The sequence below is a fragment of the Suricata suricatta genome, chromosome 8, assembly GCF_006229205.1.
Source record: "Suricata suricatta isolate VVHF042 chromosome 8, meerkat_22Aug2017_6uvM2_HiC, whole genome shotgun sequence".
NCBI lineage: Eukaryota > Metazoa > Chordata > Mammalia > Carnivora > Herpestidae > Suricata > Suricata suricatta.
This window is the reverse complement of record NC_043707.1, coordinates 140,880,509-140,893,868: the sequence shown is the minus strand read 5'-3', so window position 1 is coordinate 140,893,868 and position 13,360 is coordinate 140,880,509. Positions and strand designations below refer to the sequence as shown.

The 13,360-nt window shown below is 64.5% G+C and overlaps 1 protein-coding gene and 1 long non-coding RNA gene across 7 annotated transcripts; one reads left to right on the top strand and one right to left on the bottom strand.

The window, feature by feature from the left end:
- Positions 1-208: 208 nt before the first annotated feature.
- On the bottom strand, positions 209-1,879 carry LOC115298694. Its single transcript, XR_003911832.1, has 2 exons — positions 1,539-1,879; positions 209-576 (listed from the first exon to the last, which is right to left on the bottom strand). It is a non-coding gene; the product is annotated as an uncharacterized LOC115298694 (long non-coding RNA).
- A 779-nt stretch (positions 1,880-2,658) lies between these two features.
- Positions 2,659-13,343, top strand: MIB2 (mindbomb E3 ubiquitin protein ligase 2). 6 transcript variants are annotated; one of them, XM_029947737.1, is made up of 18 exons: positions 2,659-2,790; positions 3,765-3,916; positions 6,242-6,373; positions 7,994-8,263; positions 8,342-8,513; positions 9,323-9,429; positions 9,515-9,709; positions 9,840-9,982; positions 10,077-10,184; positions 11,060-11,164; positions 11,240-11,402; positions 11,485-11,618; positions 11,716-11,864; positions 11,951-12,107; positions 12,205-12,365; positions 12,462-12,588; positions 12,686-12,919; positions 13,177-13,343. In XM_029947737.1, the coding sequence occupies exons 4-18, from the start codon at positions 8,017-8,019 to the stop codon at positions 13,210-13,212; spliced, it is 2,238 nt and encodes a 745-aa protein (XP_029803597.1). In that variant the 5' UTR covers positions 2,659-2,790; positions 3,765-3,916; positions 6,242-6,373; positions 7,994-8,016; the 3' UTR covers positions 13,213-13,343. The 6 variants fall into 6 exon arrangements, with proteins under 6 accessions (XP_029803597.1, XP_029803600.1, XP_029803596.1 ...); XM_029947740.1 differs by lacking the exon at positions 6,242-6,373 and having other exon boundaries at positions 10,089-10,184; XM_029947736.1 differs by lacking the exon at positions 6,242-6,373.
- The last annotated feature ends 17 nt before the right edge of the window (positions 13,344-13,360 follow it).

The following is a 13,360-nucleotide window of genomic DNA, read 5'->3' as shown; positions in this document are numbered from 1 at the left end:
TCTTTTCAGTTAAGAAATGTAAAAGTTTTAGGAGCTCTTTGCCAGAAACAGGGGCTGAAAACCACATGTACATTTCTTATTATAAATCACAGAATCACAGAGCTTAACCAATAAACAGAAGGGACGGATGGTAAATTTAAGGATATCTACCAGAAAAAACACTAAGTTATCTGAGTAATAGAAATCCCACCAAGAGAAAACACAGAAAAACAGAAGGATTTTTTTTATTTAAAGTTCCCCAAACTGGCGCCTGGCTGGCTCAGTCGTTAAGCTCAGTTGTGCGACCGGCCCTTGATTTCCACTCATGGTTCATGGTTCCTGAGATCGAGCCCAGAGTCGGGCTGCCCCCTGACAGCGAGGAGCCTGCTTGGGATTCTCTGCCTCTGGAGGAAAGAGCCTCCAGGATGAAGAGAACGGTGTGCTCGGTACAACAGCAGAGGCTGGCCTCGAGGCACATGGCGGTGACATTTCAGAGCACCAAGGGGAAGGTCCCAACCGCTTTCAGAGAGAACGAACAGACAGACCACTGACCAGGGATCAGAACAGCTTTGGACTTTTCAATGGCATCCCTGGAACCTGGAAGCAAAATATGAGACTTCAGAAATTTTGAAGGTCAAGTGTTTCCAAATTAGAATTCTATACTCTGCCAAACTGTTGATCAGAGATGGACACAGAATAAACACCTTTCAGACAGGCACCCTTCCCGGAAAGCTCCAGAGGGCTGCCTTGGGCAAAATGAGAGAGCAAACCAGGAAGGGAGATGGCAGGGTGCCAGGAAACAAGAACTCCAGCCCAGAGAGCACAGGATGACAAGAGAATAGCTCTAGGTGGTGGGGTTGGGCAGCGGGTCTGGAGAGGAACAGGGGACAGGGCGCGCTGGAGGGAGGTGTCCAGGAGCTTGAGTGGTGGGAAAACGTTATTGACAGGCGTGTGGAGAAAATGTCAGAGCGTCTGAAAAATAAAACATGCAGGGGTGAGAAAACACAGAGAACGCGCAAAGAGGCTGCGTCAGAGGGCGGCGGGATCCGGCGAAAGCCGACCGACAGCTGCCGCTCCGGGGACACCGAGACACGCCAGAGGTCGCGCGGCCACGAGGGCGGGGCTTAGCTGCCAGGACGGCGGAGTCCGCAGAAACCGCTCACACGGCCACGTCAGAGCCTAGCAGTGGCCGCTTCGCACACGCGGAGCTAGCTGTCACCGGGAAGCTAAGAGCCGCCAACGTACTTGCTGGGGAGAAGGGCAGGGGCCCGCCGCGTTTCACTCAGGCTTCAGTTCCGCGGGGAGGAGAGCCACAGACCGGCGTTACTTCGATTTTTAAAACCCATCAAATCAAAGGAGTCGCTAGCGAGGCCTCTGCGGCCCGCAGCAGCCTCCGTCTCCACGGCAACGGGCCGCGTCCCCGCACGGAGCCGCGCCACGTAGGGCCTGCGCGAGGTCGACGCGCTTCCGGCGAGGGTCACGCCCCCCCCCGCGGGGGCGTGGCCGCAAGTTCAGCGCACCGGCAGGGCTGACCTCCCGGTCCCGATAGAGTGGCCCACCTTGCTCGACCTGCAGGAGTGCGGTCCACGGTAGCCTCATTGGCGCCAGGGTCCCCGCGCCCACCTGGGGACGAAGAGCCCGGCCCCTTCCCGTCCAGCACACGCTACTTGGCTCCGCGCCCCCGGCCCGTAGCGTGGTGCGAGGTTGCCGAGGCCGCCGCAGTCTTTAGACGACGTGTGCCACACGCTGCCCGATGTGAACGCGCCCTCCGTCCGCTTCTGGCCGGGAGCCGAGCTCAAACCTTTCCCGGGAGTAGTGCAGGCAGCTTCCCCGTCGCTACCTGTTCACCAGCCGGGACTCCCTCCCTCACGCTCCGCCTCCTGCGGCCGTGTGCGTCACCGCCGCCGCGGGGCCTCCTGGGAGTTGTGGTTCGGGCCCGCCCCCTTCAGCTCTGGCCCCGCGGGCTGAAGACTACAACTCCCGGTAGGCCACGCGGCGGCCCCAAGAGCCCCGAGCTCGGGGTCCTCGGCTGCCTCGGCCGGTGGTCTCGGAGCGGCGGGGCGGCCTGGCTGGCTGCGCTGAGCAGCAGAGGGGCACGGGCAGACTGCCGCGCACACCGAGGCCCCTTGGCAGGTCACTAGCAGGCAGACTCGGGGCTTCTCGGGCCCCCGGAGCTCCTGCGCGGAACGGGCGGGACTCAAACTTACCGGCAAGTGGAGGGGTCGACGGGGGCACTAGGGCTTGGCCGCAGGCGGGACCCGGGTCGGCTTCCCGAGGTAGGGGGATGGGATGGCAGGAGGCGGGGCGGACCCGGGTCGGTGGAGCGGGGTCACGGTCGGGGGTGCGCGCCCGCCCGGCCCACCCCCGCGGAGCCTCGGCCGGGGTTCAGCGCCGGGCCCTGACGTCTGCAGCGCCCGGGCAATCAGCCCTTCCTGCTCCGCTCCCGGCTGCAGGTCGTGTTCGGGCGTTGCGGCTCCAGCGCGCTTCAGCCAGCAGGAGCGAGGCCGCCAGAGCCTAGGGAGTCCTGCAGGCCTCTGGGGCAGCGCTGGGTGTCGCGGTGTTGGCACCGGAATGGGCATGTAGACAGCGGGCAGCCCGGAAGCAGACGGGCTAGCTCAGTCCGCCCGCCGTGGTCCCGTCGGAGGTGCTAACTGTGCGTCCTGGCATCTCCCAGGCGCCACAGGGTTGGATGGCTCAGGGCTTGCGCTGAGGCTCAGCGAAGCTAGAGGCCGGTCCCCACGTCTCCAGGCATCAGGGTTGCAGCCCAGCAGTGTCAAGGAGGACAGGGGGTGCGACTGAACGGCCAGACAGGTGAGTTCTTGACAGGCTGTGGTGTGGTCGTTTGGCTGTTTCATCCTGTGGGTTCTCTTTGATGCCATGTCAGAGGATTTGGGTTGTTTTTGAGTGTGTGTACAAGTGTGAGGGTGATAAATAATTCTGCTTCGGCATTCTCTGAATTCAGATCTGAATGAAGAAATCAGGAAAGGTGACAAAAAGGCTTCCTCCTGGTGGGCAAGCGCGGGGTGGGGGGTGAGGCAGCCCCACCCTTCCTGCAGGCTCCTGTCAGGTGCAGATGCAACAAGTATCTGAATGCCTTGCTCCCACGCAGGTCGGCCCTGCGCAGTGGCTGGGGCAGGACACCCCCGTCTGCGGGGTTCTCAGGGGCTTGCGTTTGGGGGCAGGAGTCAGGTGATGACAGGCCTATACTTCCTCTAGGCGTTTGGCCAGCAAGTGTCCTCATGCTGGGCCAAGTGGGATTCCTGGGCGCTCTGTCTCAGGGCTGCACCCTGGTCCCTCGCGGGCTGGCTCCCCAGCGCCCAGGGTGTCCACCTTTGCCTTAGCCAGAGCTCCCACGTGACAGGGGCCTGTGATTCACCAAGTTTTGCCAGTTGATTGTGCCCCACAGGGTGTTGAATCAAACAGCATCATCAGACACAGCGGAGGGGGCACAGGGAGAGGAGTGGCGGACGCCTGTCACGGGCGCCTCAGTGTCACAAACTGTATTCCTTTGAATAAAGGCAGTTTGCCCATTTCTTAGCTAAATGATATTTAATCTTTATGGCTTTTAAAAGTTTTTGCAATAAAATATTCACAAATAGGGAAAGCACCCTATTTCTACACTGTCCTCATGTGTGTTTTGGAAATCGCTTTGCCCACACGAGCGGGCAGCTCTTTGAGACACGAGAAACTAGAAACCCGCGGGGTCGAGCCCAGCGCCCGCCTGCTTGGTTGGGACAGTAAATGCTAAAAGCGTAGAACTGCCTTTTCAAACACCCTCTCTCCAGACTCCCTTGCTGGCCGCCTGTCCGGTTGCGCATTCTGTGTCGGTGCGGTTGCTAGTTTCCAACAGGAAATCTTGGTGGCTGTCAAATTTGTGACCCAAGAAGTAGCAGCTAAATGTCTGGGACGCTGACTCGAGGCTGGTTCGGGTTCTAAGGTAAGTTACAGTTCTGCTAACGTGTGTCTGTCACTCCTAGCGGCCACCTCTGAGGGCATTTGGGTGCCAGGCAGGGGCACGGCCGGTCAGCTCTGGGGAAGATGTCAGAATATAGTGTTTCTGGCAAAGGAAGAAAAAAATAAGTCTCTGGGTGAATATCTCCGTGGAAGGGTGCCCTCTTTTTCTGTAGCCCCTCTGGGTTTTGTCACCACCTCCTGTCTCGACCCTGGTCCATTCCCCACTTGCCATGCCCTTCCCGAGCACCCTGGTGGGACAGTCTAAAGTGAAATAGTCCTGAGCGGGGGGAGGCCGGGCACTTGATGTCACGTGGGGCATGAGCAGCAAGTCCTGGGCCCCCAAAGACAGTGACAAGGACCAGGCAGAGAGGTGGGAGGAGAGAAGTGAGGAGACACTGGACAGCTACCAGCCTCTTCAGGAGGGTGCTAGAATGCTGCGCCAGGATGTTCCTGAGCCCCAGGATCTGGATGTCCCATCTCTGAGGCAGACATGTAGGAGGGGACAGCTGGGAAGTGTTGCTGGAGGCCCTGCTCAGGCCTGAGATGAGGTGACTCCATGCTGAAGCGGGGGGCGGGCCTCACGACCCGCAGGGACCAGGTGCTGGAGATGGGGAGACAGGAGGCTCCCGGGCTGCGTGTGTCTCCAGGTCAGGCCGCTCCCTTCCTCTCCATTGTCATCCTCGGGGGGTGCTGGTCTGGGCGCACGCCGTGAGGGGCGGGAAGGGGCCTGTGGCCCAGTGTGTCCCATTGGGCTGTGTCCCACAAGGGTTGGTGGGTTACAGCCCTGGGCGGGGGGGTGGCGGCTCGCCTGCCGAGCTTCGGGAGGGCCGGCTGTGCTAAAAATACCAGTGTGAGCATAACAGGTGCTGGGCTGCCCTGGGGACGCGCCCTGCTGCCCCACGTGGGGCTGGCAGCGGCTCAGGCCTGGTCCTGGTTTCCCACAGATCTTGCTGGGCACCCACCCCCCTTCATTCTCTCCCTGTTCCCATAGGGCAGAGCTGGGCATGGGCACAACGTAGTCTCCTTCTTGGGGTGTCACTCCCCACCCCCCGCCACCACTGCCGAGTCTGTGGTGGAAGTGGCTCTGCAGCACGTGGCTGGTGGGCCCCTAAGGTCATCAGGCGGGCAGGTGTGTTGGCTGGCTGGTCAGGGTGACAGGCTGGCCTCACAGAGGGCAAGGCACCCTGGCCACAGAATGGGTCATGGCACTGATTCATGGCACTCGAGTTCCTTCCTGCCCCGACTCCTTTATTTCAGCGCGGGGCTAGTTTCTGCACTCTGCGGGCGAGCTCCCCCTGCTAGCGAGGACCTTCCCTCGGGCCGCCCGCCCACGCTGGTCTGGGGCTGCGGTTGCTGGCACGAGCCCCATGTGGCTGGGTGTATGTTGGCAGAGTATTGCGGAAGGGCAGGGAGCCGCTCGGTGTGACCCATCCATCACAGCCAGCTGTGGTGGCCTCCCGGTAGGGGGGAGGCCTGGACACCAAGGGGCCGGTCACTGCTCTGCCGGCAGGCTTCCGGCTCGGCCAGGCCGCTCCGCCTAAGACTCACAGGTGTGGCGGCTGCCGGTGGGTGGCACCAGGCAGGAGGCTGAGGCTACATGCGGGCGGCCCACAGGGCCTGACCCTCGGGGTGCGTCCCCTCCTGGAGCTTGCTGGCACCCAAGGGTGACAGCCCGAGTGGCATTCTCGCCATGGCAGGCCTGGGCTGGTGGAAGAGAGGAAGCTCTTGGTGCTGGGACCTGCTGTGGTCTCAGGCCGGGCGGCCCCGCTGTACTGGGGGCCAGCGGAGCGGCGACAGCACAGGGAGGCAGGGCGGCCTAAGAGGCGAGGCTGTCGGGATGGGTGAGCAGTGAGGACTTTCTCTGAGGAAAGGTTCCTAATTAGTCCACGGGTTGGGAACGTTTATCCTTTCAGAAACCCCCACCCGTCCTGCCTGGGCGCCTGTCGGGGAGGGAGGATTTGCGGCAGTCCGAGCAGGCCGGGTGGTTCCCGCCGCAGAGTCCGAGGGGCTCACTGGCTCAGACACGCGGGCTAGGCACCGACTGAGGCCCCGGCCCGCCCCCAGCTGGACGTGGGCCTCAGAGGGTGGACGTCAGATGGCCTGTGGGGCTTGGCCCCTGCCTCTGGCAAAGCCTGGCCGCCACCCCTCCTCACTGACCGCCCGTGGCCTCGGCTGAATGGCAGTGTTTCCTGAGCTGTGCAGGCCTGGGACTGAGCATTGGGCTGGGGCTGGGGGTGGGACTCAGGACCTTGGAGAGGGTGCCGGGCGGAGGAGTGACGTGGGGTTTCCCTCTCTTGTCGCTGGCCAGCGTCCTGTGGCTGAACTCCTGTGGCAGAATGGGGCCACCGGGTCCTGACGGGAGGTGGCAGTAGCCTGTCTGTTCCTCAGCTTCACCCCAGCCGGCCTCAGTCTCCCTCCAGCCTCCTGCGTTCACACCCAGGCCAGTTGTCTTCACAGCATCAGGGTCCTCCTGGCAACCTGGCAGACCATGGCAGAAGTGGAGCCGTGGTTGCTCTCCTACAGTCTGGGCGTCCCTGGGGCCCTCTCCTCTTCACGTGCTGTTGATTTTCCCTCTTGACAGTCATTCAGAGCCCTTCTGGTCATTAGTTAGAAATACATTATCGAAGAAACATAATACACACCCCAGGCCAGAAGAGGTCCACGTCTGCAGAGGCACACAGGCAGCACTCAGACCAGGGAGGAGTATGTTCCTGGGTCCAGAGCCCCCGTGGCGGCCTCCACCACGGCCTCCCTGCCTCCAGCACCCTGAATTTGTCCTGTTTGTGAACTTTCTTGTAAATGGATTCAGGGAGCGGGTATGTGGCTGCCCTCCTTCGGCGTCTGTAGAGCTTTGCCTTCTAGCTGCTCTTGCGCATAGTCTGGGGGCCGCGTGCTCCCCTGGGGATAAATCACACCCTGTGTCCAGTTCACCCTTGAGGATGCGGGGAAGGGTGCTGCTGTGAACACAGGCGCCACCTCCACCGGGTGCAAGTCTGCAGCGGCCAGGCCACGGTTCTGCAGAGAAGACCCCAGAAGTGGGGCCCAGGGTGACCTTGAGGCACTGTCCACTGACCTAGGATAGTGTCACACTCATGAGCGGTGGCCTGGTGACCAGATGTGCTTATTACTCTTTGGGGGGGGGGACACCTGTGGCGGTGCTCGGCCCCTTTTCCCTCCGGCCGTCTGCATTTGCAGGCTCTCCCCAGCCCCAGGCACACGCCCCCTGTGGGCTGTGGGCGTGGCTGTTGTGCCCTCTGGGCCTGCCACATTTTTCCTCACTGGGCGTCTTGACGGGCACTGGACTTCAGTGCAGCCCAGCTTCTAAACCAGCTGCACACAAGGGTGTTTTCTTCTGGAAGGTTTTTTGTCTTACCTTTCACGTTACTATAGGCCAATCCCATTGATTTTTAATGCTCATTTATTTTGAGAGAGACAGGGAGCCTCAAGCAGACTGCTCCCTCTCAGCGAAGATCCAGGCGCAAAGGCTTGATCTCAGGAAGCGTGAGATTATGGCCTGAGCCGAAACCCCAAGTCAGATGCTCAACTGACTGAGCTGCCCCCCATCCATTAATTTTAAAACAAATACGTACTGATGCCCGCACCAGGTGCCAGCGGCCCAGAACTGGACCCATTAGCAGAGGTAGACCCTCCACGGGCACTTGCTCGGGGTCCCTGCTTGCCAGGCCTTGTTCCTTGGGGATCCGGTGTCTTCTCTCCAGGACTACCCCTTGCTTCGGCCCCTGCTTACCACAGGGGCGGTGCCTCATGGTGGCTAGAGGGGACTTCCCAAAGGGGCCTCCCACGCTGCCTACAGGACAGGTGCCTTTTAAGCCTCTGTGGCCTGAGTCCCTTTCCGCTGGCTGGTGGCCAGGCGAGCCTCCTTTGGTCTATAGCACATGCTCACCATGCTTCTCCCTACCCCAGGGCCTTTGCACATGCCCCCCCCCCCTCCAGCTCTCCCAGACCTGTTCCCACCTGTGTCTCTCTGGCGGCCCTCCCAGAACTGGCGAGAGCCTGTGTGGCCTTCTTGATGTAGCCTGAGGGTACCATCTGCCCGCAGGTCCCGGAGCAGTCCTGCCCACCATGGACCCCGACCCCCAGGCAGGCGTGCAGGTGGGCATGCGTGTGGTCCGCGGCGTGGACTGGAAGTGGGGCCAGCAGGACGGCGGCGAGGGCGGTGTGGGCACCGTGGTGGAGCTTGGCCGCCACGGAAGCCCCTCGACCCCTGACCGCACGGTAGTCGTGCAGTGGGACCACGGCACCCGCACCAACTACCGCGCAGGCTACCAGGGCGCACACGACCTGCTGCTGTACGACAATGCCCAGATCGGTGCGTGCGTGCGTGCGGGCGGGCCCTGAGGGGGCGGGGGCAGAGGCCCGGCGCCCCCTGACCCTGCCCCGCCCCCAGGCGTCCGCCACCCCAACATCGTCTGTGACTGCTGCAAGAAGCACGGGCTGCGGGGCATGCGCTGGAAGTGCCGCGTCTGCTTCGACTACGACCTGTGCACGCAGTGCTACATGCACGGCAAGCACGACCTCGCCCACGCCTTCGAGCGCTACGAGACGGCCCACTCGCGCCCGTGAGTTCCGCCCTCCGCCCGCAGCGGGGTGCCCGCCCGGCGGGGCTCGGGGCCCTGGCCTATGACAGCCGGAGCGCCTGCATCACCTTTCCTCGAGGCGTGGCCAGGGTCACGGTCTCTCCGGAGGCCTGGTCACTGGAACAGCGTCCCCCGCCTCCGTGGAAGGCAGCCCCGTCCGTTCTGTCCTGGCACCGGCCCTGGAGCCGGGCGGGGCTGAGCGGTCGGCATCCCCGGGGAGGCCCCGGGCAGGCCCCGGGCGGCCTGTGCTGAGAACTCACCGGAGGCGCAGCTCAGGAGGGGTGATGGGGCAGGGGCAGAACTAGGAGGAGTCCCCTGGGCTGGGGTGACCTGTGCTGAGAGCTCACCCGGAGGTGCGGCTGGGGGGGTGGTGATGGTGAGGAGAGGACAGACGTAGGCCGAGCCCCCTGGGCTGGGGTGGCCCCCGGAGACCCCTCCTTGACACCTCCCGGGCACTTAGTTGGGCGGTGTGTGCTCTAGCTCCCGGCTGCCTGCCGGCCAGAGTGGAAGCAGGGGTTGGCCGCCTGGACGCCTCTGGTCCTCCTGCCATTTCTGCATGTGTGCGTGCTGAGCCCTCTCCCCGCCCCGCTGCGTACCGAGCCGGGGAACGGCCCTTAACAGGGCTCAGCCCCTCGGGAGGCTGCGGGTGCGAGTGACCCTGCCATGAGGGGCCCAGAGCAGAAGGCAGGGACATGCCGGGCCAGCCATCTAGGGCAAGGGCTGGGTGGGCTAGGGGCGCGCGCCATCGCCCTGCTTCCCACGTGGCCCAGCACCCACTTGCTGTTTTGCAGGATCACGCTGAGTCCCCGCCAGGGCCTCTCCAGGATCCCACTGAGGGGCATCTTCCAGGGGGCGAAGGTGGTGCGGGGCCCTGACTGGGAGTGGGGCTCGCAGGACGGTGAGTGGGGGACCAGGCCGCCCCTGGCTGTGGCTCAGCTTCGAGGCACAGGCTTAGCCTGCTGGGGGGACCCTTGTCTCCTCAGGCGGGGAAGGGAAGCCAGGCCGAGTGGCGGACATCCGTGGCTGGGATGTGGAGACGGGCCGGAGCGTGGCCAGTGTGACGTGGGCAGATGGCACCACCAACGTGTACCGTGTGGGCCACAAGGGCAAGGTGGACCTCAAGTGTGTGGGCGAGGCGGCCGGTGGCTTCTACTACAAGGAGCACCTGCCACGGCTCGGTAGGGGCGGTGCCCAGTAGCCAGCACCTGCCCGCCCTGCTGGGGTTCTGGTGTGGCGCCGGGTGGGGGCTGACCCGTGAAGGTGCCAGGGGCGGGATGCTGCTGAGGGGGGCCTGTTGCCCACCCCCAGGCAAGCCGGCAGAGCTGCAGCGCAGGGTGAGTGCTGATGGCCAGCCTTTCCAGCACGGGGACAAAGTCAAGTGTCTGCTGGACACAGACATCCTGAGGGAGATGCAGGAAGGCCACGGCGGGTGGAACCCCCGGATGGCGGAGGTGAGCCGCGCCCCCTGCGCCCGCCCTCCCCCCCATCCTCCGGACCCCCAGGCCTCCCCCTCCACCCAGCCACGGCCTCCATGACCCGCCACAGTTTATCGGACAGACGGGCACGGTGCACCGTATCACGGACCGCGGGGATGTGCGTGTGCAGTTCGGCCATGAGACCCGCTGGACCTTCCACCCTGGGGCTCTCACCAAGGTGCATGGGGGGCTGGGCTGAGCCCGTCTGTTCGCTTCTCTACCCGCTCCGTGTACCTGCTCAGCTCTGGGAATGCCTTTCTCTCACCCTGAAGGAAGAGGGGAGGGCTTTGCAGGGTCTGGAAGGGGCTGAGTTCCACGGAGAGGGGTTCCAGGTGTGAAGGGGTATAGAGAGTGAGGTGCTGGGGGCCGGCGGAGGCTGGGGGCTTTATCCTGTGCCTAAGGAAGCCCCTGCTGCATTGTAAGTGGAAGGGGACTTTCTAAACAGTGCTCCCCGTGGGTGTGGGCAGCATGCGGGGGGCAGCACAGGGGAGCAGTGGGAAGGCCCTTCCGGAAGGACGGACACTTAGCTGGGGACGGCGGGGGAGGGTTCTGCGGGTGGGGTGGCTACCCCTGGCAGGGTCCTGGACCCGGGCCTGGGGGTTGGGAGGCGTCACAGGACAGATGGCTTGTAGAGCAAGTCCTGTATGGGGAGGGCGAGGCCAGGGAAGGGCTGGGGACTGGGGAGGAGGGGCTCCTGGTGCCCCTGGTTATCCCAGGACCCCACCCCCATCCTTGTGCTGGCCTAGACCAGCCTCAGCCGCGCTGCCCGCTTCTCCATCAGGGCGTGGGGTCAGGCCCGCCTCTGCCTTCACCCCAGAGTTGGCTTTGGTCTGGTCTGGATGCCACTGCCCGGGTCCCTCTCTGGCTGTCACCCCCATGGCTCCAAGGGCTGCCCTGGTCACTGTGGCCCTCATCCAGCTCTCAGGCAGGGGCTGGGGTCAAGTTGAGGCCCGCCTATCCTTTAGAGTTTAGTGGAGGCGCCTCCCTGCTGTAAGGCCCTGGGCAGCCACACTCGCCTGGGGGGTGCCCCTCACATGCCTCTTTATCACTCAGCACAATGCCTTCTGGGTGGGCGATGTGGTGCGGGTCATCGATGACCTTGACACGGTGAAGCGGCTGCAAGCTGGGCACGGCGAGTGGACAGATGACATGGCCCCTGTGAGTGTATCCACCCACCCCTGCCTCCCTCGCCCCTGGGAGGCCCGCCCGTGACCCTGCCCTCTCCCCACTCAGGCCCTGGGCCGCGTTGGGAAGGTGGTGAAAGTTTTCAGAGACGGTAACCTGCGTGTGGCAGTTGGCGGTCAACTGTGGACCTTCAGCCCCTCCTGCCTGGTGGCCTACCGCCCCGAGGAGGATGCCAACCTGGATGTGGCCGAGCGTGCCAGGGAGAACAAAAGTGCGGGCACCCAGCTTACGTGGCCGGTGGGAGGCAGGGCTGCCCCTGGGCCACCATTTAACTTGAGCCCTGCCCCACCCAGGCTCCTTGAGTGTCGCCCTGGACAAGCTTCGAGCCCAAAAGAGTGACCTTGAGCATCCAGGGAGGCTGGTGGTGGAGGCGGCCCTGGGCAGTGTGGCCGGAGCCCTGGAACTGCTGAGGAGGCACCCTGAGCAGGCGAGCTCCCGAGATGCCTACCTCCCCACCCCTCCAGCAGCCAGCCCCAGGCAGAGGGACAGAGGGCTCGGGACTGACCTGCTGGCTGTCCCGGCAGGTGGACGCCAGGAACCAGGGCAGGACTGCCCTGCAGGTGGCCTCCTACCTGGGTCAGGTGGAGCTGGTGCGGCTGCTGCTGCAGGCGCGGGCGGGCGCGGACCTGCCCGATGAGGAGGGCAACACGGCGCTGCACTATGCAGCCCTGGGGTGAGGCCCTGGCGGGGACGTGGTGGGGGCCGGGCCTGCCCGCGCCGGCGGCGGGCACAGCGCGCCTTCGCTTCCTCCTCCGTCAGGAACCAGCCCGAGGCCGCCCGGGTGCTCCTGAGCTCCGGGTGCGGCGCCAACGTCCTTAACGGCACCCGGAGCGCAGCGCTGCATGTGGCCGTGCGGAGGGGCTTCCTGGAGGTGGTGAGGGTCCTGTGTGAACGCGGCTGTGATGTCAACCTGCCTGTGAGTGCTGGGGTCCTCTGGCCCTACCCCTGGGATCAAGGATAGTGTGGCATTTACCTTTCTGCCAAGTGATCACTGCCCCTCCCCCTGTCGGCAGGATGCCCACGCTGACACGCCCCTGCACTGTGCCATCTCGGCGGGCGCCGGTGCCAGCGGCATCGTGGAGGTCCTCACTGAGGTGCCAGGCATCGACGTCACTGCCACCAACAGCCAGGGCTTCACCCTGCTGCACCACGCGGCCCTCAAGGGCCACACACTGTGAGTTTGGGGTGGGCACAGCCAGTGGCCAGGCTCCTGTGCCGCTGGGCCACCCTGGGGACATGCCTGACCCCGGATGTGTCTCCCTGCTCCCAGAGCTGTCAGGAGGATTCTAGCTCGGGCGCGGCAGCTGGTCGATGCCAAGAAGGAGGATGGCTTTACGGCCTTGCACCTGGCCGCCCTCAACAACCACCGGGAGGTGATCCAGATTCTCATCCGAGAGGTGTGGACACAGCCGGGGGCCTGAGGCGGGCCAGGACCTGCCCGGGGTCCCTGCGCGGAGCCTGTGCCCACCCCCCACCCCCGTTTCCCCTTCCCAGGGCCGCTGTGACGTGAACGCCCGCACCCGGCAGCTCCGGTCCGCGCTGCACCTGGCCGTGCAGCAGGCCCACGTGGGGCTGGTGCCGCTGCTGGTGGACGCTGGCTGCAGCGTCAATGCCGAGGACGAGGAAGGGGACACGGCCTTGCACGTGGCGCTGCAGCGTCACCAGCTGCTGCCCTTGTCGGCCGATGGGGCCGGGGGGGACCCGGGGCCCTTGCAGCTGCTGTCCAGGGTGAGGAAGTGTGGGTCTGGGTGCTGAGGAAGTGGGCCGCAGGCACTGGTGGCCTCCACCGAGGGTGCCGGCCCAGGGAGCCAGGCCTTCTTGGGGGTGGGGCAGTGGGGGGGTCCTGTGGCGTCGTCTGCGACCCCAGCCCGGGTCCAGCTTCCTGAGAAAATGTGCTGCTGACCAGCCTGCGAAAGGGCTGGGGGCTCCGTGGGGGCGGGGCGGGGGTAGGGTACTGTCTCAGATCCCCGCCCCTCCCCCTGCAGTTCCCGCTTTTCCTGCCCGCCCGTCTCCCGTCCTAACGTCCCAAAGGCCTCAGACAGCGAGGGGTGCTCACGCCCCTGCGCCGGGCCGGGCGGCGGGGGCTCCCCTCGGGCGCGCACGCAGGTGCTGAAGCCCGTCCGGAGCCCGCCCTCACCGGCGCTCGCCTGCCGCGCAGCTCCAGGCCTC

Coding starts and splice junctions, on each gene's coding strand:
- MIB2 (XM_029947738.1), top strand. CDS start 8,017: ATGGACCCCGACCCCCAGGCAGGCGTGCAGGTGGGCATGCGTGTGGTC. Junction 8,264..8,341: donor GTACGACAATGCCCAGATCG/GTGCGTGCGTGC, acceptor CCCCGCCCCCAG/GCGTCCGCCACCCCAACATC. Junction 12,589..12,685: donor TCCAGATTCTCATCCGAGAG/GTGTGGACACAG, acceptor TCCCCTTCCCAG/GGCCGCTGTGACGTGAACGC.